General features: G+C 43.7%; 1 protein-coding gene across 1 annotated transcript; it reads right to left on the bottom strand.

The window, feature by feature from the left end:
* Positions 1–6: 6 nt before the first annotated feature.
* LOC117562805 (zinc finger CCCH domain-containing protein 7B-like) lies at positions 7–24,456 on the bottom strand (the record flags this gene model as incomplete). Its single annotated transcript, XM_034240707.1, is given in 15 exon segments — positions 7–3,209; positions 8,240–8,373; positions 8,570–8,678; positions 9,728–9,833; positions 10,155–10,279; positions 10,281–10,412; positions 11,581–11,660; positions 14,313–14,494; positions 14,621–14,721; positions 16,299–16,504; positions 17,665–17,826; positions 18,494–18,593; positions 18,726–18,784; positions 22,912–23,206; positions 24,230–24,456. Coding segments are annotated over 15 exon segments (2,123 nt in total), but the record flags the coding sequence as incomplete, so codon positions are not given.
* Positions 24,457–24,701: the final 245 nt, after the last annotated feature.

Below are 24,701 nucleotides of genomic sequence, written 5' to 3'. Positions count from 1 at the left end.
AACATGGCAATTAACCAAGTCTGTCATTGATAATCCCTCAAGTCAAAACCAAGGAGGTAATGTGTAAAGATATCACGTGAGATTTATTATGTGCATTTTATGTATCAGAAATCTTCCTCCCCTTTAGTTTGTGTCATAATTCACCTTTTCTTACCAAACACAGAACAATGCAGGAGAAGATTCACAGTGATTTGTCCTGTGTGAATCTTCTGTGTCTTTCTCAACACACAGAAGATCCCCAAATCAAATTTAAAAATAAAGACCAACTTGTCGGTCGTTTACCATCGTTTTCAGACCGCGTCAGATCCGAGCTGCTTTTTGAATATCCTGAAATAATGATTGAAGGGTAAAAGAGCATTGGAGTGTGCGTGTTCTTAAAAACACTCTTCCACAGCCACAGAAAAATAAACATCTCCACCATCTCTTATCTAATTACCTTATAAGGGCGTCTAAGTATTATAATAGGTATCAGGTATTATATACTGTATATAGTAAGCAGGATTATACAATAGGGGGTATGTATCATCTTATATATCGAATAAGGCGCTATATGGGAGTATATATAGGCTACTATGTATTTGTTTTCCATATCGTCTTTGCCTGATGAATTTGAAACAAGAACGCACAGCAATGGGCAGTGAGCGAGAAACGCGTTATTATATTCTGTAAAGTCCTTTTTTTTAATCTCTGGCCAGCGCCCCAAATAATCTTAAGGCTTACAAACAGAGCTCAGACAACATTAATATATACCGAGTGAAAAGTCCTCACATTTACCTTTCTGCTCACTGCCTCCCTGCGCATACATATTCACTGTTAATTATTATATCATACATGGATACATATATAAAGAGAGTTATACATTGCAATTAACATACATATATCAATAGCATATATAGAGAAGAAATAGAAATAGATAGCAATCATTATCGTCATCATATTCCATAATACTAGGAGTAGTAGTAATACGATGCCTCCAAGAAGCTAATATCAGGGGTTGTTCCAGAGCGGGCTCGTTAGCAACAATTAAACAACAAAAGTGCAGGGAAAACTGACCTCAGATCTGACGTTTTAGGAGAATACGATTTTGGGCATTAAGTCAGCTTTTAAGAGTGGGGTAACTAGGACACTGCAGCTTTGAGTGTTACATGATTCCTTTATTTTGTATTTATCCAGAGAAAATGAAATGTAACATTAATTCTTATGCTAAAACGTCTTTTCTTTACTTCACATTTTTCTCCAATTTTAAATCATTTTCACGAAATTGAAGCCATTTGTGGATTTTTTGCAAAGTGAAATTGAATTGAAAAGCAGATTCTCTTACGTTTAACCGACACTCTCAAATGACGTGCGTCCAGTTTAGCTGCAGAAAATGTGAACAAATAAAAAACGTAATTTCGTAATTAATTAAACGTAATCTCTGCTTCAACCCCCGTTAACCAAACCCCGTCTGGAACAACCCGCACAGAAGGAAAAGAATGACTAAAATAAAGATAATTATAAAATAAAAGTCACTATAGTCATCTAGTTCAGCGTTACAGGTCATATAGCAATACCTCAATAACAAGAAGTTCTTCTATGTAATCAATACAGGTTTCAGGTTATATATTATTAAGCTTAACCGCTAAGTTATCAATTATTAGTAGTATAGCATTAAATATGTATAATATGTGTGTATCTGAATATAGATCCATCATGGCAACCAATATCCTGCCTGTGTGAGTGAGGGTGTGTGGTGTGTGTGAATATAGATCCATCATGGCAACCAATATCCTGCCTGTGTGGTGAGTGGTGTGTGTGTGTGTGTGTGTGTGTGTGTGTGTGTGTGTGTGTGTGTGATTAGATCCATCATGGCAACCAATATCCTGCCTGTGTGAGTGAGTGTGTGTGTCAGTGTGTGTGTGTGTGTGTGTGTTTATAGGCACATTACATGGTGAGAATGATTTCCCATGAATAAAAGGTTAATATTAGGAGCTACTTATAGCTATCAGGAACATAACACATGGAAATATGAGGAAAACAGGGTTTCCTTTTGAAGGCTGCAGGGGCATGATTGGTTTTTCGGTGAAATAATGACCCCAATTTAACTGAGAGAGCCTTACTCTATTCTTACAATCAACCATCGAAAATATACATTCTTAATATTCCTGCAACTCATCTCCTCTCAGCTATTTAAATTATATATGTTTCGCTTATTTAACTATTACAAACTCGTATTTTTTCATCACATAATTCATCTCACTATTATTCAGTATCATTAGGGTCATCGTTTCTTAATGGGCATCTGCGGTGTGCTTTACGTTAAAGTACATAATGGACGCTTTAGCTACTATGAGCTATAAGCCATGTGTACTCCAGCAACATGTATAGTTTCCACACATTCACTGCTTATGTGTCCGTGTGTTTTATAACATAACTACCTATCAGGAAGCCTTCTTATATCTATATAGGGGCATGTTTTCTGGGGCATATACTGGCATACATTCCACAACCACAGCAACAATTTCAATGACTAATTTCCCTAGTTTACATTCATTGCTTTCTACCAATATGGCAGACAATACAACAAGGAAGTACAACTCCCCTTGGAGGAAAAAGACAAATGCGCTCAGTTATTTTGACCCTCTAGTAATGCTCCCGTGAAGGAAGGAAAAGAGGGTTTTGGTTGTGTCCACCGAGACCCTCTTTGAACATCTCTTTATTCTTCTTCAGCGTTATGGGCTTGGCTTTTTTTTGGCACTGCAAAGTTACGATTTGAACTTTTAGCGCTTTTAATTCTGGTTTAAATTAATCACCAAGCTACATTTAAGAGCTGCGACCAGCGCGCCCACCCAATACGCGTTTTTTCAGTGCTGCGAGGAAGAAAGAATAAGAAAAGCGGTATCTGGTGGACACACACATCCCAAAGAGCGCTGCGGATCATGTTTTAGTCAGAGTTGTCTGTGGAGTTTCTGCGGTATAATCTGCTGAAGGGGAACCTAAAGGATGCCGTGTGTAACTGCAGATATTAAAACACAACGCTGAAGCCAGAGCTTTCTCTGTGTGTTAAGCGGTGCCTGTGATTGGTGTGAAAGTGTGTGTGTGTTGTATATTGTTGGGGGGGGGGGTCAACCATTTTGTGGTGTGTGTGTCCATCTGTTCTCACACTCGATGTTAGAGGAGGTCTGCAGAACACTCAGAGGGTCGTCGCCATCTGACATCCGCCGGCCGCCCTGAACAAAACACACATCACATAATAAACTGTGGGGGAAACTTCTGAAGCATAGGAGTCAGGACTCAGAGAGACACGAGGAGAGCTGGAAGCTTTGATGGAGTCAGGACTCAGAGAGACACGGGAGAGCTGGAGCTTTGATGGAGTCAGGACTCAGAGAGACACGAGGAGAGCTGGAGCTCTGATGGAGTCAGGACTCAGAGAGACACGAGGAGAGCTGGAGCTCTGATGGAGTCAGGACTCAGAGACACGAGGAGAGCTGGAGCTTTGATGGAGTCAGGACTCAGAGAGACACGAGGAGAGCTGGAGCTTTGATGGAGTCAAGACTCAGAGAGACACGAGGAGAGCTGGAGCTTTTGATGGAGTCAGGACTCAGAGAGACACGAGGAGAGCTGGAGGCTTTGATGGAGTCAGGACTCAGAGAGACACAGAGGAGAGCTGGAGCTTTGATGGGAGTCAGGACTCAGAGAGAGACACGAGGAGAGCTGGAGCTCTGATGGAGTCAGGACTCAGAGAGACACGAGGAGAGCTGGAGCTTTGATGGAGTCAGGACTCAAAGAGAGACACGAGGAGAGATGGAGCTCTGATGGAGTCAGGACTCAGAGAGACACGAGGAGAGCTGGAGCTTTGATGGAGTCAGGACTCAGAGAGACACGAGGAGAGCTGGAGCTCTGATGGAGTCAGGACTCAGAGAGACACGAGGAGAGCTGGAGCTCTGATGGAGTCAGGACTCAGAGACACGAGGAGAGCTGGAGCTTTGATGGAGTCAGGACTCAGAGAGACACGAGGAGAGCTGGAGCTTTGATGGAGTCAGGACTCAGAGAGACACGAGGAGAGCTGGAGCTTTGATGGAGTCAGGACTCAAATGCGGCTTTCACACCAGCGCTTTTCCCTTTCTAGCTCCGAGCGGGAGCTTTTCTGGTTCAGCTCCGGTTTTCCTTTTCTGCTCCCGCTCTGTTCACACCGCCCAGAGCTGCCGCTGCTGCGTCATGACGTCACCGTTTACGTGCCTGCTTCATAAAATCCAAACCGCGGAAATCCCTCACATCGACAACAACAACAATGGCCGATTGTATTGAAGCGCTGTTCGCTTTGGTTATCCTCTTACGAAACGACATGGAAGGCATCGGACGACTTTACAAGGGACGACTTTACTTGGAACTTTACAAACATCCCATGCGAAATGCAAGACTTCTTTGTGGTCTTCAGCATCAACGACGAATCTGCCCCCGCCTCGACGTAAGCGACGCCGCCTCTTAGCTCCGAAGCTCTTGCCTCTAGACCGACAATTTTTTGGAGCTGGAAGTGAACCGGATTCCGGAGCTAAGAGGCGGCGCCTCTGCGGTGTGAACAGGAAAAAACTTTTCAGGCTCCAGCTCCGAGCCGGAGCTGGAAACGAGTTGGTGTGAAAGGGGCATTAAGAGAGACACGACGGAGAGCTGGAGCTTTGATGGCAAACACTGACGGTTTATTTGGAGCTTCGGCCGGAGAATTCACGAGACATGTCACGGGCCACGAGTTGAGATGCCACAATCGATTCTGAAGAACTCTATACCCCAGACTCATGTATTTAGCTAGTTCTGAGAGAAATGGTGATGTCCCTTCCATTGACCTGGGTTCCCTGCAACCGTATGCAAAACCCATGGTCACAAATCTGGGCGTCAAAATCGACAGTGCTTTTAAATTGGATAAACAGACAAACTCTGTGGTTAAGTCCAGTTTTTATCACTTGAGGCTCCTGTCCAAAATGTAACCGGTTTTATCCTTTTTAGACTTTGAGCGTGTAATTCATGCCTTTTGTTTCGACGTGTCTTGATTACTGTAATGCACTTTATGCCGGCCTAAACAAGACCTCGCTGGCACGCCTGCAGCTGGTACAAAACGCTGCGGCTCGGCTGCTTACAGGAACACGCACATCACACCTATTGTGGCTTCCCTCCACTGGCTTCCTGTCCATTTTAAATCAAATCAAGTTTTATTTATATAGCACATTTTTAAAACGATTTTTGGTCGAGCCAAAGTGCTGTACATACAGTGAAAATACTTTGCAATAAGGACACTTTACAACAGCACAGTTTGTGCAGAATATCAGTATGAGAAAACGACACCCTCTGTCCTTAGACCCTCATTTTAGAGTTCATTTTAAGATTTTATTGTTTGTTTTTAAATCGCTTAATGGGCTGGCCCCTCAGTGCATCTCCGACCTCCTAAAGGTGTACACCCCCTCAAGGGCTTTGAGGTCGGCTGATCAGCTGCGGCTGGTAGTCCCTAAAACCAAGAAAAAGACCAGGGAAGACCGAGCCTTCTCAGCGGTAGCCCCCAGGCTCTGGAACGACCTGACCCCCTCATGTCAAATTGTCGCCCCCGCCTGAAGACCCAACTCTTTCCGTCGCTTTCGAGTCAGTTTGAGCTGTTTTATCGATTTGTATGCTTTCATTGTCTGTCCACAGCCTTTGTGTACCTTTTATCTATTTGTACGTGTGCCTTTTATCTATTATTGTAATATTATATTTTATTATGTTATGTTTGCTGTGAAGCACTTTCGGTAAAACCCTCTGTTTTTAATATGGGCTATATAAATAAAGTGGATTGGATTGGATTAGAGTAATCAACATTGTGCATAACAAGATAGAATGATAACACCTCTATGAGCTGACGCCAGCAGGCAGGAACAGGGAGACAAAACACAGAGCACAGCAGCCAAGGTTACAGGTGCGTGTGCTCAGTCAGGACAGAATGATGTGATCAACTGGGTCACAGTTATGGCCCTTGGGAAATGTTTCCCCAACAATAACAATAATGCTAACTAGGCAAATGGAGGCAACACATTTCTGAGGTTTTCTGAACGACCGGTCTGAGACCAGGATTAAAAGCCCTCTTAAATCACTTTTTAAAAATTCACTTTGTGTTTTTTATTGGAAAGAAGTCTGAAACCGTGGTTGAAAGATGCGATACAAATAATGTTTGTTACATGCAACATTTTGTATTGAGGTTTTCTAAGCTTTGAATGTCGTCATATTTGGGAGAAAAACTCAGAAAAACCTCAAACTAAGGCGCTGTTTACACGAGAACGCAAACGGTTGTATCCGCTACTTTTCTCTCGCGTATAGCCCGTTCGTTCACACGAGGCCGTAACAGAAACGCGGAAACGGAGCCCTCAAACGATAACGGGTCCCAAGGTGGATAGATCTGCGGACGGAACGCTCTGGGGGGCCCAACGGCTCAGTGTGTACGTCCTATACGATAATTTCCTGATAACGATGAAGCCATAGCCCCGCCTCTCCCCACCTCTGCTGCTCACTGCTGTAGCATGGTCAGTAGCCACTAGTGTTGCACGGTGTACCGATACTTGAAAGGTACCGCGATACCCTGCCGTTAAAAACGGTACGATTCCTCCGTTTCATTTGTATCGGTACTTTAAGAATGACGGGGAAAAGTACTCCGGTGAGAAAGCGCTGTTTTAATAAGAGCCGTGTGTGTTCAGCGCTCTGCTTCCACTCCCTGCACTGCAGCCGTGCCTGCAGCCCCTCCCCTCTCAAGCACGCTCTAAGTCCCTCCCCTCTCTCGTGCACTCGGCCACGCGCTAGCTGCCAGAGCATGTGAGAAAACGAGAAGCATGGCTGCAAGTGGGAGTGCAACTGCCGCTGCGCCTCGGCTTGTTGACAAAAAAGACGGCAGAAGCGAAATTTGGAAGTATTTGAGCGATATCTCTGACAGTGAGGGCAAGCCTACGGACACCACGAGGCCTGTCTGTGAGAAATGTTTCAGATCCCTGCAAACCAAGGGAGCCAACACATCAAACTTGGCTAAGCACCTCGCCAACCGGCATCCAGACAGGTTAGCGAATGTGATAGATAACATAATTACATCATGCTCAAGCCCATGCCCTCAAATCTAAGTCAAACCAGTGTAATTTATTTTGTGACAAACGAGGCAATTAATGGCAATGATACATTTTTAGCTAACTTACCAATGTGGCTAACATCTGCAATATACATTTTGTCAATAATTATTTATATTACTGTTATTAAATGTTAATAAAATATAAAAAAAATTATATTTTATAAAACAAAAAAGTTGTTTGAGATGATGCTTAATTTTATTTAATACGAATTATTGTCATTTATTTTGTTTATTGTTCTCATTGTTTAAAAGTTTGTGTTATGGTTCTGGTGTGAAATAAAGCACAATAATTACATTTAAGACTGGAATCGGAATCGCAATTCTTGACTTGGTATCGGTATCGAAACCAACATGTTGGTATCGTGACAACACTAATAGCTACTGCTACTAGTGTTGTCAGTAGCTACTGCTACTGCTACTGACCATGCTACAGATGTTAGTGCAAAATCTACAGCTCCTCTACCACAACCATCAGCAACAAGTGGACATGGAGAACTACATGTTGCTACATGTTGCTACATCCACCGCGGGGCATAAACAGAAGGGCAACCATGACAACCATGCTCGGGGGTCTTCTTCGCTGCTTTTGGTGTATTTTGTGGCGGAAGTACAGCGCCACTTACAGGCCCGGCATATGTACTACAGCGTCTCCAGCGCTCCCGAGCCGTCTCGTGTGAACGGAAGACTTTTTTGATATTTTGATACGGTTCGTTTGCGTTTCGTATGCGTGTAAATGGGGTCAAAATCCTCAATATCAAGGTGACTAATTGGATTTCATTTGTTAGTTGTTCTGTTTTTATTGAATCAACTTCCTTCAATTAAAATAATTTGTCCGTGAATGCCTCCCTGAGGGTGCATAAAGCAGGAGAGCAAGTAGTTTACTCACTGCAGTGAAAAAATGGTTTGAAACTAATTCTCTTTATGGTTTAATACCTATCAAATAAGTGAAGTGACGATGTGCAGCCGTGCAGAAATACCAGGGTTGAACACATGCAAACAGTTCTATAACTCAACATCATCAGATTGTCCTCATCCATCGGTAGAGAAAACTAAAATGCCACAATCACTTGATCCCAAAACCCCTGGAAAGAGGGACAGCCATTTTAATCACGATAATGTTAAACTCACCATGCTTTCTGTGTAATCTGCTGTTATGGTGACCTGCTTGTCCTCTGGGGACGGCGTCACCGTGGAGATGTCGCTGCGCCGGCTCTGATTGGTTAGCTGCAACCACAGTTCGTACATCTGTTGCATGTCTCTCACTGTGGAGGTGAGAAAGAAAGAGAAGATGACCTCAGTGAGATTGAATGTCAAGCAGAACAACAATCAGTGGGAGTAATTGCGGTAGGCAATCAATTTCCTATATCCTGACTATAGTGGGGTTCAAAGTTATTACTGGGGTAACATGACTCAATCTATGTCTGAGCTCTAAATGCATTGATTCTGGAAGGTTCCTACAGCTGTTGTTCTTCATGTACGTCCACACGTCCCTCTCCTCCAGACTGTGAGCGAACGAGCAGTTCCCGATGTAGTGGCACTTCTTCTGCTTCATCACGTGCACACACATCTGCACGAGGCAAAGGGAGAGTGTTAATGTCAGTATTACAACAGAGTCTTTTGATTGGAGGGATGGTCCAAAATCTTACTGTTGAAAACTAGGGTTGCAATCACTTGTAAACAGTAAGAGTTGGATACATTATATTGATCATGAGCAATACAATTACTAACAAAGCACTTATATACTAACAAAGGACTGGCTTATCTAAAGCCAGTTGAATAGCACTTGAAATGTTTTGGCTCTATGAAACCTGATGTACTTATTGTTGGGGAATGATTTGCCCTGCATGTCCTCCTTCGCCCTCTGACGCAGCTGACCAGCCCTGAGCAGCCGCCATCTCCCATAAGAAGGGGCTTCCCTAGCAAGTTGTTGTTACCAGTTTGTGACCGGGCTACTCTCGGTCAGAGATAGTTATTGCTGTGGGACACCTGGAACACATCCTTCTCGGGGTGTAGATGACCCCGAGCCATAAGCGACAACAACTGTGATTCAGTGTCCTCAGCTGTTCAGTCTATCTATTGAAGAATGTTGATTATCACACTCTCTAGTTAAACCCTGGAGCTACAGGAGGGCTCTTCAGAATTGATTGTGGCATCTCAACCGTGTGGTCAGGCCCGTGGCATGTCTTGTGAATTCTCCGGCCGAAGCTCCAAATAAACCGTCAGTGTTTGCCATCAAAGCTCCAGCTCTCCTCGTGTCTCTCTGAGTCCTGACTCCCATTGCTTCAGAAGTTTCCCCCACGCTTATATGATTCTGTTTTCTTCAAGTTTGTATCTTCTTGGTCGAATGCACTTATTGTAAGTCGGTTTGGATAAAAGCGTCAGCTAAATGTAATGTAATGTAATGTAACACCTTTTCTACAACTGGAATACAGTCATGGTTATTAAGGAGTTGAATTGCTGTGTTATATGACACAGTGTCAACATGAAAACACACTGGCAGCACAATGATAATAAGACTCAGGGGTAAAGACATTTACAACAACAGCTGTCCCCAGGGCCAAGGCTGTACTGAGCAGGAGAAAGCTGGAGAGGGACAGACATCATTTAAAAACTCACGTCGTATTGCTGAGGATAGGTGCGGGAGAAAGGCAGCGGCCGAACGACGACCCACTTCTTCTTCTCAAAGGATTTCACCAGCAGGACTCGACGCTCCTTCGTCCAGCTGAGGAGACAGAGATCCAATTAAATAAAGGGAGCAAGCATTAGGCCTTAAAAAGAGCAACAACAACAGCAGTTAAAGATTGTTCAAGACAACAATATTTGCCTATATTAAAGTCATGATAAGATTTTTGATTTACTTCAAACTAAGGGGCAACAGATTGATATCTACATTTTGTTTTACCAGGAGTAAACCCCTTGAGGTTCAGATTCTCTTTGTCTACGAGATGAAACGATATCATGTGACTTAACACATTTGTCGTGTGTGTGTGTGTGTGTGTGTGTGTGAGTGTGTGTGTGTGTGTGTGTGTGTGTTCCTCCTCACCTGTGCCGGGATTTAGCGGTGCAGTATTTGAGGTTCTTGTCTGGCTCGTTGACCTGTCCCTCCCTCCAGCACTGTCCGCACACAAACTTCATTTTCAGGTTCAGGGGTCGCCCTCTCCCCCCCTCCGGCTCCCAACCCTCCCACCCCTAACCCCCCCACAGGACCCACACCCCCCCCACCCATACCATCCCCTCCACCTCCCATTCCCCCCAGGCCTCCTGCAGGCATGCTGCTGCTCGGATGGGGGATGTGGATGGGCTGAAACACAGGGAGAGAGAAATTAGTATCGATTATGATGATAAAACTACTACTTGAACACATTTCACAAAGTGTTCTTTCAAAGTTAGGGTATCGTGGCAACAATAGGAGGAACTGCTATACGATACGATAATAGAGTGCCACAGTGAGGCGTCCTAACACGGAAGTTAGCATTTTACCACCTCCGGTTCCTTCGACAAAAAGCAATGCAATCTCTCCAAAGGGTTTAGGAAAATATCTGGAAATAAGGTCTGTGGTTGAGACACATTGAAGAGACGGATCACGGTTTGTTCTACGACATTAAATCCATCAGCAGTGACCCCGCTGGTGATTTCTGAAGAGTGTACGTGTCTGAAAAACGATGGTTGTTACCAAGTGGCTGAATAGGACTACAGAAGTTGTCCAGGCCGTTGTACGTCATTACACCGAACACGTAAACACTCCTCTAAGTTTGTTTGCCCTGTTCTGCTTGAAAGCAAGTCCCTGCCTCCTGCAAACTGTTCAAACAAACACTTCAACTCGTTCCATTTACAATCTGTATGTTTGAATATGGATCTGAAGTTGGCGTGACGTTGAAGCAGCGACCCTGCTGTAGTTCCTTTATAGCCTAACGTTAGCATGTTGCTTCTGGCGACTAGATTTATGATTCGAAAATGATAAAAGTAGGATAGACATGTGGAGATTATCCGGCTGAACAAAATGTGATCCATCTCTTAAATGTGTTTCAACCACAGACCTTAGTTCCAGCTATTTTCCAAAATCCTATGGAGAAATCCCATTGCCTTTTTGTCGAAGGAACCGGAAGGAGTTTACATCCAGGTTTTAGGATGCGTCACTCTATTCTTTAATGGTCAGATCAAGTCTGAAATGTGACTTGCTTCGCAGCAGCTCCATGTGTAACACTCGAAGAGCCTTCAGCGTGCATTTGATCTGGATTCAGTGTGTCTGTATTTACTGTGAGGATTGACTGGAGCACCAAGGATGCTTCAGTCTGACTTTATTAAATCGCGGGACCCGGTTTCTCTGATTAGATGGTAGCAGTTCATACTCGTTGTTCAAAACATGGTTTGGGTCCGAGATGATGTTGTTGGACAGCCTCACTAGATACTATACTGCATTTGTGAGAAAGATTTAGATATCAAACTATCAGTGCGGTTTCCTGTCTCACCTTCTGCTGCTTCTGTGCGTTCTGCTCCAGCCGCTGCCAGTGTCTCTTGGACTCCTGCACCATCTCTTCATGTGTGATACCTGAAGCAACAAATATTAGAATCAGGGTGTATGCAGGAATCCTGAAGTCAAATGTAAGACATTTTAAGACCTTTTTTTTAAGACCCTTTCCATACATTTTAAGACCTCATCGCCACTTTGAGTTTTAACCGCTTACATTGTGTTGAGGTCTCCATATTAGGTTGAATACTAACAACGAAAGTTAGTTATAAGTTAATATATTCTTCCACAATGAAAATGCTTCATATTTTATGAATTTCTATATTTACAGTATAAACAAAACACAAGTGGTTTGTTAAGTTGAGTGTGAGGCCTGTTGTGGTTTATGGGTGTCACTGATAAGAGAGGAGAGACAGTTTCTTCCGTCTTCCCTCACAGCAGTACACAGGGAGGGGAGCTCCTGACTTAAGCAGAAATACACTGAGGCCCCAAAAAGGTGTTTGTGCCATAGCCGAGAATAATATTTTGCAAGTCCAGTCCTGTACATCAGAGGCCATGCCCAGACACACAGAGAGAGAGAGCGAGAGAGAGAGAGAGCGAGAGAGAGAGCGAGAGAGCGAGAGAGCGAGAGAGCGAGAGAGCGAGAGAGAGAGAGAGCGAGAGAGCGAGAGAGCGAGAGAGCGAGAGAGAGAGAGAGAGAGAGAGAGATCCCCTGGTATACTCTCTCCATAGAGAGCTGTGTTTTTGCTCTCGGTAAGGTTCCCTCAAACTTGGTAAATATCTCTCGAATTTCTTTGTTGAATGAATTGATGTGTTTGTGAACGTTAGGCCCGCCACCTGTCGGACTATAGGTATGGAATTGATGTGAATTGATTTGGTGAATGAAAGTTTGAATGTGGTTTTTATTATCACCGGTCTTTTATGAGGGGAGGCCTCTAAATCCTATCGGGAGATTTAAATATCACAACTGAATTGGGCAGTTGAAGTTACAATTTAATGTAATAAATGTAAAACTGTGAATTAAAGTTGCATATTAGAAAATGACCACAGCATGATATGTTTTGTAGGATTGTCATGTTGTAAAGAGAGAGAAGGTAGAAACCCTGTATTAGTGTGGACCAATTTTTCTTCAAATAAACTGATCCCACCTTTTGGATTGGGACAACTTAAAAGACATCAGCGCTCTCCTCTCCTGCTTCAAAGGTAAGATTGCACCCTGCCACACTCACACTTAGGTAGGGCCACACCTCATTACTGATATCAAAATCCTTCGGGATCGCTTAAACACATTTAGCGGGTCGTCTGAATTGAAACAGCAGTTCATTGAACCTGGTTCTTCAGGAGTTAATAGAGGCGAGACCTTGCTGACGTTGGTGGATCTGAGCCAAGCAGTAAACTTACATAGACTCAATAACTTCTGTTTGGTCAATTAGTAGGTCTGAGTAATTTCCCGGAATAAATTATCAGCCCTCCCGACTCTTACAATTGGCGACACACTTTACTATATACAGTATTGATTGTCCTTCCTCCTTATCTTCCAACCATTTGGACGCAGACTTGCATTTCCCCATAACGATGTTGTTTAACAACCGGCGTAAACGGACCTTCGCGCTATCAAGCAGTGAGCGTGCGATGTCCTGTTCAGATGACGTCAAACCCAACGGGATGCCATCAATAAACTACACAGAATCACACTACACACCTACGCCATGATTACATTCAGGCAGACTGTAGAACACAACCTCTTTGGACCATTTATATACTTATTGAAAACAAGCTACAAAATGTAACACCTTGGAAAATGCCGTTTATACTTTTTAATAGCCTTCATTTTCTCTAATTGATTTATCAACTTTAATACTTTTTAAGACCCCGCGGACCCCCTGAGAAAGCAGGTTTATTAAAAATCCCTTTTCTTGCTTTACTAGATACTATGTGTGCTGTTCATAATCAAATGCATCATACATTTGGGAATGCTTAACTTCAGGAATATGGAAGACCTCTGTTATTAATCACCATTATGTACTGGATTATTACAGAGAAGCACACATTATGTAAATGTCTGTCTAGGGGTCTCTCTAATTTAAAACAAAAAGTAAAAGACGGATATTGGTGGTGCAGCTTTGAATCATTGGAGTTGTCTGTTCACCACCACTGCCATCAGTGCAGTCAAAAGTACGTTTATTATTTTTCATTCAAGATGGGTCAGAATTATCCACAGACGTCTCCTCCATGGATGTATAATAACAACTGGATACAGCGTGGGAGGCGGGGTCTCGTTCTTTCCTATGAGCTGCTCATTGGCGCATGAAGACAAAATGGCCCAACTTTTGAGAGAGCGAAACGTCACAGATTACCCATCATGCCTAGCTGTGTCAGAGCAGAAGTACCCGTATGTGCGCTCATGGGACTATGTATAGAGGATCCACAGAGTCCATGAGCCTTTCTGAATTGGGACCAAATTCTTAGGGTGGAAACAACAAGCGGGTTATTTACAGACGTCTCTTTCCCCATGTTAGTCAATGGTAAAAAGTATTTCCGGGCCCAGCGACTGATACGGAAGTGTAGTACCGCCGTTTGGACACAACGAATATTCCATGGAATATAACAAAAAGTGTTTCTGAAGTGAATGACCTACTCCACCTTTAAATAAAGAACGTTTTTGTAAATGAAATATGTTTTTTAAATGATTTCCAGTTGGGAAGAGAACCGATGTGTGTGTGTTCCACCCACCGGTGTCCTGCTGCAGGACCCAGCATTTGAGCTCGATGACGGAGTGAGCGAAGGAGCAGCTGTCCTCGCGCTGGCAGCCGTATCGAACCTCATGGCGACAAACATCGAACTGACAGAGCGGGTGCAGCGGACGCACCTTACTGTAGCGCACGTTGGCCGACCTCACCACGTGCACCAGGCACCTGCAGAGGATAGAGAAACACAGTTATAGAAATGATACAAGCCAACAGACAACATGTATTAAGACTCACTATTTAAAGATCTAAATGAAGAGATTTTGACTTTTTTCCAAACTTCTTTACACTCACTTGTTGTCGTCGAACGCGTGTCGAGCTGTGAGGTTCGAGCAGACTGCTAAGTTTTCTTTGCTGCGCTTACTGATGATGCGAGGCTTACTGTCAAAACATTCCTGTGGAAGGAAAAATATGCTTACATAAGTTTAGATCAGAATTATATTTTTTATCTCAGGGGGGAAATTGGATTGTGTGACAGCTCCATTTTAGAAAATAAAATAGAAAAACATTAAATAGACATAATTATTCAAACAGAGAAAGATAACGTGTTGGATAAGACTAGACTGTTTAAAGTTGAAATAAATATCTCTAGCAAGAGCAACAGGCTCAGTGCATGCTTACTTATTGAAGACCTTTGTTAGAACCAGTTTTTATTTTATGAAAAGGTCAAATAAGTAGTAGGGTTGCAAAATTCTGGGAATTTTCAAAGATGGAAACTTTCCATGGGAATAAACTGGGAATTTTCTAAATTGAAGGTTGGCTCTTTGTAGGGAACTTATTATAGTTGGGGAAAGTATATTTTAGCATAATCTATCTGACTAAAACAAACAGGTGCCATTCAAGTACACTTGAATATGTACGAACAAATGCCAAACTTCATTGCATCTCATCAAAAGGTCTGTGGAATAACTAATGATGCACAAGTCTATCTAAACTGAAAGTATTGTTTAGGAGCCAAATCATGAATGGTCATGAACAGGACCTGTACAATCCCATTTGTTATTTCTGGTCATTGTAAAAAACAAACAAATTAACAAGACAAACATGTCACTGATGACGATGACCTAATATTTTATTTATAAGGGAAATGTACGCTAGAGGGGAGAGGACCAGAAACGTCTTTATAAGCTTCTTCTTGCCCCTGTTGAACATGACGGACTATTTGAGAATTATTATTATTTAGTATTATTATTTTGTTGTACTTTGTTAGAATTATTATTATGAGTGAGAAAAAAAAAAAGAATATATTATTATTATTGTATGTTTTGTTTCTGACATGTTCAATAAATTGACTAAAGAAATAAAAATAAAATATCCATGATCCTCAATCACATGCACACCGCTGACTGCATGGCTATTGAGACCACACCCATCTCTTTGTTCATTCTTCAATGAGGAATGAGTCATATTTAACTCAACATTCATGTTCTTGATTGTTCAATAAAATAATTAAAACTTGTTCTGTTCTACTTACAAATAAATCTGTTGAAATGTCATGTTTTTTTTAAATTGTATAATTTTGCATGGATGTTTTCTTATGACAAAACTAAATGTTTATATTTATGCTTGGATATGATACAATTCGATTACCCTCACTTCCCAGTTAGTTCCCATTCATTCCAATATGGAATATTTCCAAAATTCCCCAGCTTAACTTGCCATGGAGATGTACCGGAGATGTTCCGCCCCTTTGCAACCCTAGTCTGTAGTCCATGAGAGAAAAGACTACACTTCCCACCATCTTTTGTTGAGTTAACCATCCTTTGTTTTGACTCTTGTAAATGTTGAATGCGTGTAGAAGGAATATCATATGATTTAGATTATCCACACGAGCAGCATAACATCATCAGAAGGCAAACAAGACATCAAAACAAAATAACGTGTTTAAAATGTCTGTTTTAAAAAGGTGGCTTTAAGAAAAATAAGGTAGGAAGCTGCAACCACCTTTATAATGAGAATATAATGGCCTCACCTCACAGAGGAACATGAACATGCCCATGTGCAGCTGCAGCAGTCTGGTGACGCTGAGCGCTCGTCGCTCCGTGCTGCCCAGAGGGTCGAACAGCAGCTCTCGGCTCAGCGCTCCCTTCCTCTCCTGCGTCCAGACGTCGATCTCCTCCTGGCAGTAAGCAAACGTGCAGTTCTCTCCGTACTGGCACTCCTGACGCTCCAGCACCTCTGTGGCAGGAACAAGGTTTGACACAATATAAACACAATCAATGGCCGTATTTAAACTCCATTTAGCTCTATGTATTACTGTATGTATTAACATTAGGCGCTTTCACACCGGAGTACTTTTCCCAGTATAGTTCTGAAAATGTGCGTTCACACCAAACAAATCCGGAACTAGAACTTAGTTCATGAGAACCTTTTTCCGTCCCTGCTAGAGAGCAGGTACTTTCGTGGGAGAAAAAGGTTCCTATGTCTGATTGGCTGGGCGGATTGCAAACCACGCCCCGTAAAACTCCAAAAAAGTTTTGTGAAGCCGCCATTTTATTTGCTCGCATTAGCATTATTAGCATTAGCCCCGCGCACCAACGCAGAGAGACTAACGTATGGCAACACAAAAGAAAACATGGGAGTGGTGGAGATGAGGAGGTGTTGGTGTTCTGGCGATTTACTCGGAAGGCTTCAGTAGAAGCTGCTGGGAGTCCCAGCAGCTTCTACTGAAGCCAGTCCCCAACTCCGGGGACTTCCGGCCGGGGACTTTGGGCGGCAGTATACGCCGTGAAGTGGTTTGCGGCCTGCCAGTAAACCCAAAGCAGAAGAAGAACAAGTGACGTCAGTGGCTCATTTGCCTAATCCTCCCTCAGGGAACTTATTGCGGTGTGAACGCGATCTGTACTTAGTTCATGAGAACTAAATAGTTCTGATGAACTAAGTACGGCAAAGTACTTGGTGTGAAAGCGCCTATTGGTACTGTAATCTGTTTCTCTTATTGGGTGGTATCCTATGAATGGCATATCCATGTATGTGTGAAAACAGATGCTTTATGACACTACAGGAAGATAGGATGAAAGGAAGCAATTTGCTCTAGGGGTTATCTGCATATCCAATGAGTTTTGCCTACTGCCATAGGGCGTAGGGCGGCACCTGCCCCAAATGATGTTTGAAATGTAAACAAGCTTTGTTGTCTTCCTATAAGAAGAGTCGGTTACACACAGAACAGGACGCTCTCTTTGGTGGAGATGTCATAGTTGCAAGTATTAAAATATTTTTGATACCTTTAATACGAATATTGTGTTACTGGACGTTTGTTATCTAACTGATCATTTTCTCTAGACAGCAGCTGATGTGCTTGCCAGCTTAATCAAGTACTTAATTAATAAAATACACACCTTTACAGAGTACGAAGGCCCCCAGGAAGTTGTTCCGTGCGGGCCGAGGGCGGATCCTCTTCCAGGTCGGGTCGTCTGTGTTTTTGAGGCGGCAGAGCAGCACGTCCCTCTTGCAACGATGTGCTGCCTCCGGCTGGTACTTGTAGTCCATAACTCGTGGACCTGCGTGCAAGAGGAAGAAGGAATGTAGATGTTAAATTAACCTGTAACCCCAATTTTAGGATGAAATGCATTCTGTACATCAGTTCGAGAGGCCATGATGACTTAATAACCCTTAAGTGTTTGATTAGGGCTGAAACAATTACTTTTATTATCAATTATTTTTCGACAGAACCAAAATTAATCTGTTTAAAATAATTGAAAAGGAGAGAAGAAAGACATCTCCATTTTTTATAAACAATTAATAAATTAGCAAAATTGTTTCCGATTAGTTTTCTTTCAATATTAGATTACTTTATTGTCATTACAAAATGCAAGCACAGTGTAACGAAATGAAGGAGGGTCTAACCAGAGTGCAAAACAGTCAGTTATATACACAATTATCAGAAGTATGTACAAAATAAAGGTAAATAGATGGGAAATGTATAAATAACAATAAATACACAGATAATAATAAATACAGTGAATACAGTACTGTATATACAGCAGTAATGTGAAAGGATAATTGCGCTTCAGCACACGACAACACTAGGCAGTATGGGACAGCGTATATAAATGATTGCCACTCAATTTCCCATATAATAACACAGCATGGGTTGCTAACGAAAAGGGCAAAGCGGCAACATCCAATTGTGAGTATTTGTGAAAAATAACCGAAACTTAAACCAACCGATTCTGCTGTAACAGGCGTGACAGGCCTGCCGAAACTCGTGTGTGGAAGCCAGAGGATTCCTGGAGAGCAGAGACAGGTTTGTTCCTGCTGGACCGTTCTGCAGAAGAAGAAGACGGGGACATTAAGCCCAAGGGCCACATCATAGTCAGTCACATTAAGCCAATTAATCAAAAGTAACACCATTAACAGTTAAAGCTGTTTGTTGCAAATGTGTGTGTGTGTTACTCACTGCATGTACAGCGCTGTTGTTGCGCACCCCTGGGATGAAGCTGTGACACACTCGTCCCCCTGAAGGAAGCACACACACACACACACACACACACACACACACACACACACACACACACACACACACACACACACACACACACACACACACACAACACACACACACACCACACACACACACACACACACACACACACACACACCACACACACACACACACACACACAACACACACACCACACACACACACACACACACACACACACACACACACACACACACACACACACACACATCACACACACACACACACACACACACACACACACACACACACACACACACACACACACACACACACACACACACACACACACACACAGTTAGAAAAGAGTGGATTTATTTTTTTTTTTTTTAATTATGGCTGTTGTTCCTGATTGCTAAAACACAATCTTGTTTTAGAACACAAAATGTCGCTCTGTCTGTCTTACATTTAAACATGCTTATCTTTCCTCAATACATTTTTTTTTTATCAACAGTTTTGCGTACAAAGCTAAACATCCATCCAGAGGAACATCTGAGTAACGGTGCAACAGGGTGTGAGCAGGAATCCTGAAGTCGAATGTAAGACCTTTTAAGAGCTTTTTCATACATTTTAAGACCTCATCGCCACTTGGAGTTTTAACCGGTTACCTTGGCGACACACTTTACCTCACATTGACTATATACAGTATTGATTGTCCTTCCTCCTTATCTTCCAACCATTTGGACGCAGACTTGCATTTCCCCATGACGATGTTGTTTAAAGGTCACATGTCATGGCCATTTCCACTGATCATAATTCCATTGTTGAGGTCTACTAGAATAGATTTATACTGTGCAATGTTCCAAACTCACATTGTTTCGCATACAGCATCTCTGTAAGCTACGTGTATTCACTCTCTCCACTAAACGGCTCGTTGCAGCTCTTGCCCCCCCCTCCCTGTGAGCCCAGTGTGCTCCGATTGGTCGGGACCAGTCGGGACGTTGTGAATCGCGCTGAGCTCCGTGGAGGTGTGATTTCCTTGTTTAGCGAAACACAGCCAAACTCATCCTGAGCACACACAAAGCCACAGCCGAAGTAAAAACAATAAGTGTGGCTTGATATTGAGTAAGAAAAAGGTTGATAAACGCTGTGAGAATGGGTCTGTAGAGAGAATGGGTCTGCAGAGAGAACGGGTCTGCAGAGAGAATGGGTCTGCAGAGAGAATGGGTCTGTAGAGAGAATGGGTCTGTAGAGAGAATGGGTCTGTAGAGAGAATGGGTCTGTAGAGAGAATGGGTCTGTAGAGAGAATGGGTCTGTAGAGAGAATGGGTCTGCAGAGAGAATGGGTCTGCAGAGAGAATGGGTCTGTAGAGAGAATGGGTCTGTAGAGAGAATGGGTCTGTAGAGAGAATGGGTCTGCAGAGAGAATGGGTCTGCAGAGAGATGGGTCTGCAGAGAGAATGGGTCTGCAGAGAGAACGGGTCTGTAGAGAGAATGGGTCTGCAGAGAGAACGGGTCTGCAGAGAGAACGGGTCTGCAGAGAGAACGGGTCTGCAGAGAGAAAAGGGTCTGCAGAGAGAAAGGGTCTGCAGAGAGAACGGGTCTGTAGGAGAGAACGGGAGCTGCAGAGAGACGGGTCTGCAAGAGGAATGGGTCTGCAGAGAGAAATGGGTCCGCAGAGAGAACGGGTTCTGCAGAGAGAATGGGTCTGCAGAGAGAATGGGTCCTGCAGAGAGAACGGGTCTGCAGAGAGAATGGGTCTGCAGAGAGAACGGGTCTGCAGAGAGAACGGGTCTGCAGAAGAATGGTCTGCAGAGAGAATGGGTCTGCAGAGAGAATGGGTCTACAGAGAGAATGGGGTCTGTACAGAGAGAATGGGTCTGCAGAGAGAACTGGGTCTGCAGAGAGAAGGGTCTGTTAGAGTCTGCAGAGAGAATGGGTCTGCAGAGAGAATGGGTCTGCAGAGAGAATGGGTCTGCAGAGAGATGGGTCTGCAGAGAGAATGGGTCTGCAGAGAGAATGGGTCTGCGAGAGAACGGGTCTGCAGAGAGAATGGGTCTGCAGAGAGAACGGGTCTGCAGAGAGAATGGGTCTGCAGAGAGAATGGGTCTGCAGAGAGAATGGGTCTGCAGAGAGAATGGGTCTGCAGAGAGAATGGGTCTGTAGAGAGACTGGGTCTGCAGAGAATGGGTCTGCAGAGAATGGGTCTGTAGAGAGAATGGGTCTGCAGAGAGAATGGGTCTGCAGAGAGAATGGGTCTGCAGAGAATGGGTCTGCAGAGAGAATGGGTCTGCAGAGAGAATGGGTCTGCAGAGAGAATGGGTCTGCAGAGGAATGGGTCTGCAGAGAGAATGGGTCTGCAGAGAGAATGGGTCTGCAGAGAGAATGGGTCTGCAGAGAGAATGGGTCTGCAGAGAGAATGGGTCTGCAGAGAGAATGGGTCTGCAGAGAGAATGGGTCTGCAGAGAGAATGGGTCTGTAGAGAGAATGGGTCTGCAGAGAGAACGGGTCTGCAGAGAGAATGGGTCTGCAGAGAGAATGGGTCTGCAGAGAGAAGGGTCTGCAGAGAGAATGGGTCTGCAGAGAGAATGGGTCTGCAGAGAGAATGGGTCTGCAGAGAGAATGGGTCTGCAGAGAGAATGGGTCTGTAGAGAGAACGGGTCTGCAGAGAGAATGGGTCTGCAGAGAGAATGGGTCTGCAGAGAGAATGGGTCTGTAGAGAGAATGGGTCTGCAGAGAGAACGGGTCTGCAGAGAGAATGGGTCTGTAGAGAGAATGGGTCTGCAGAGAGAATGGGTCTGTAGAGAGAATGGGTCTGCAGAGAGAATGGGTCTGCAGAGAGAACGGGTCTGCAGAGAGAATGGGTCTGCAGAGAGAACGGGTCTGCAGAGAGAACGGGTCTGCAGAGAGAATGGGTCTGCAGAGAGAATTTCGCCACGATCCCAACTGTCTGTTATCAGCCTGCAGCCAGGGAGGAGAAATCAGCAGAGCTGCCTGCACTGAGTGTGTGAGGAAGTCCGTGGATTGGTCAATTTGGACCAATCAGCGGGGGCTTAACGTAACGGCTCCGCGGATTGGTCCGTTTCGTTCCGGGGACGACATGACATCATGATGTACCCGGAAGAATCAAATGGACAGTGGCGTATCTCCAACGAGGCGTTTTGGGGAGGTCTTTCCTGTGTTAGAGTTTTACTCGCTACAGGGTGTACTTTGAGGGTTTTGACTCTGCACACCGTTTACATGCATAAAAACCTTCATAACACACAAGGGGACGGGTACTAACCGGAAAAGCATGACATGTCACCTTTAACAACCGGCGTAAAACGGACCTTCGCGCGCTATCAAGCAGTGAGCGTGCGATGTCCTGTTCAGATGACGTCAAACCCAACGGGATGCCATCAATAAACTACACAGAATCACACTACACACCTACGCCATGATTACATTCAGGCAGACTGTAGAGACCAACCTCTCTGGACCATTTATATACTTATTGAAAACAAGCTACAAAATGTAACACCTTGGAAAATGCCCTTTAATACTTTTTAATAGCCTTAATTTTCGCTAAATTGATTTATCAACTTGTAATACTTGTTAAGACCCCGCGGACCCCCTGTGTAAGATACTACAGTACTTAAAAAAATTGTTTAATCTTCAAAATCATTTGAGGGTCACTCGCAATGTAAATGTATCTGTGTTGCTCCAATGTATTTACTGTTGGTGAGTGAACCACCATGCTAAACATGCCATGTTTAATATACTTTTAAAATACAGAATTTCAATCACAAAATGGAACTATTTGTGTCATGATGGAGAAAGTGAAAGTGGACTGATTTAGGCCAGCCAGATTTTATTTGTACAAACGTATGATTTTACTGTGAAGTCCTGATCGCTCCCTAATGTTCGTACTTTTTACTGTTTTTATTTTATCTTTGTATAAAAACAGAAAAAGGCATTTCGGAAAAAACAAACGTAAGATGTACAATTATTATGTCTTGGAAAAACACTGTAATTGTTTGCTGCCAAATGTCAATAAAAATAAATATAAAAATAAAATAAAATACAGAATTTCTTGTGAAAGAAGTGAATGATCTCTCAGTCAACCTGTTCAGCCAACATGCCAACACAACCAAGTGCAAGACTGCAGCTCATTTCGACTCACCAGGGAGAGTGTACTCAGACAGCGAGTCCAGCCCGCCCGCGGAGACTCCCACGTTCCCGTCAGCGTCCGTCTCGCCCGTGGGGAAGCTCCCCAGAGCGTCCTGCGCCTGGGTGGAGCCCTGGTCCCGCTGGGCCAGCTGCGTGAAGGGCTCCAGGGGCGTCGTCTCACTGAGGGAGGAGCTGAAGAAGGCTGAGGGGAGCGGGGGGGACGGGGCCGGGAGGCTCGGGGAGTAAGGAGGCCGGAGACCCGTCGCCGTGTTGGGGAGGTTAGTGGGGATCGCACCCTGGACCGGACTCTGGAGCAGAGGAGAAATACAGGCAGGCTTTACTTTCGGGAAAAGACTTTCATTTGAAGTTAGAAAAAGGAAATATACCGGTTCCATCCTGTCGGGAAATATCAGAATCAGAATACCTTTATTAGTCCCACAGAGGGGACATTTACATTGTTCCAGCAGAAAAGAGCCAAAGACAGCTTAATGTTACCTAAGAAGCGTGCATACAAAGATATTTAAGATACAAAATAATAATAATAACTTCAAAGAATTTAAAAAAATTATAATACAAAAAAAGTTACACAATTTACAAAAAACACATCCTGTAACAGTTCTGAAGATTTAGCAGCCAAGTATATATTGCACAGTTATTAACGGCATCTATATATATAGCACATAATCAGTGGCGACTGGTCATTAGGGGGGACAGCCCCACCTAGTGTCAGCAGAAAGTCATTCAAATAAGAATTCCAAAAAAATGCATCTTAAAATATATTTTAAGATCATGTTTAGTCATCTGATTCGTCTGTACATTGCCGTTTTCGTCTGCGTTCTTCCAGTTAGTGTCCACACTGTGCCTATTGAGCCCTGTGGAGCGATGTGGGGCAAGCCCCCCTCTCTGCTATCTAAATGAATGGGTGCTGTAAAAACTACAGTGCGCATGCTCAGAGTATTTTTCTATTCAATGTGTGCGGCAAAAAAAACAAATCACCAGTGGGGCAAAGTGCTGGCATACCCTCCAAAACGTCATCTCATCATTCAGAGAGCTGATTGGCTGTAAGTACGTGTAGTTGTGACGAGGAGACGAGAGAGCAGCGTATAGCGATTAAAATCAGTAAAACGGAAAGAAAATGAATGAAGTTGACCGTCTACTTCAGCTTTGGTAAGTTCATTTGATGTCATATCTTTTGTTGATCTTCTGTGTTTTGCCTATAGGCTATTGCTCTGCTGGATCGATTGATATTGTGACCTCGGTGACGAGTGTCTGTGTTTTCCTTATAGTATATTTCTGTCTCCTCAGTTAACGCTCATCGCTCCTTCACTCACTTTCTTTGGGATGCACTCCAGCAGACTGTCGAGCTCGTCCTTGATGACGCTGCACTCGTCCATGCGCTCCGACACGGGCACGGAGTAGGGCATGGGGGGCAGGCCCTGGCTGCTGGGGCTCTCCGACATCTCAGAGCAGGGCGTCCCCTCGGGGCTCGACGGGTCATCGCTGACCGGGATGGGAGTGGCCAGAGGAGCGGGGATGCACTGCGCGTTAGACATGTCCCCTGAGGAGGAAGAACAGATGAGGACATTAAAATGGGTGCGTTTAATAGATTCAAGATTCAAAGGTTTTATTGTCATATGCACAAAGCTACAGTGTAGAGAGGGCAATGACATTCTTCTGACCTGAGCTCCTCCAACAATACAACATATATAATAAAATACTAAATAAAAAGTAGTGCAAAAAGTCTATATACATGTCAATAGAATATGATACAAGAACAGAATATGAAATTAAATAATGTAAATT

Source organism: Gymnodraco acuticeps, unplaced genomic scaffold, assembly GCF_902827175.1.
Source record: "Gymnodraco acuticeps unplaced genomic scaffold, fGymAcu1.1, whole genome shotgun sequence".
Classification (NCBI taxonomy): domain Eukaryota; kingdom Metazoa; phylum Chordata; class Actinopteri; order Perciformes; family Bathydraconidae; genus Gymnodraco; species Gymnodraco acuticeps.
The sequence above is the reverse complement of the archived record's forward strand: the minus strand, read 5'-3'. Positions and strand labels throughout refer to the sequence as shown.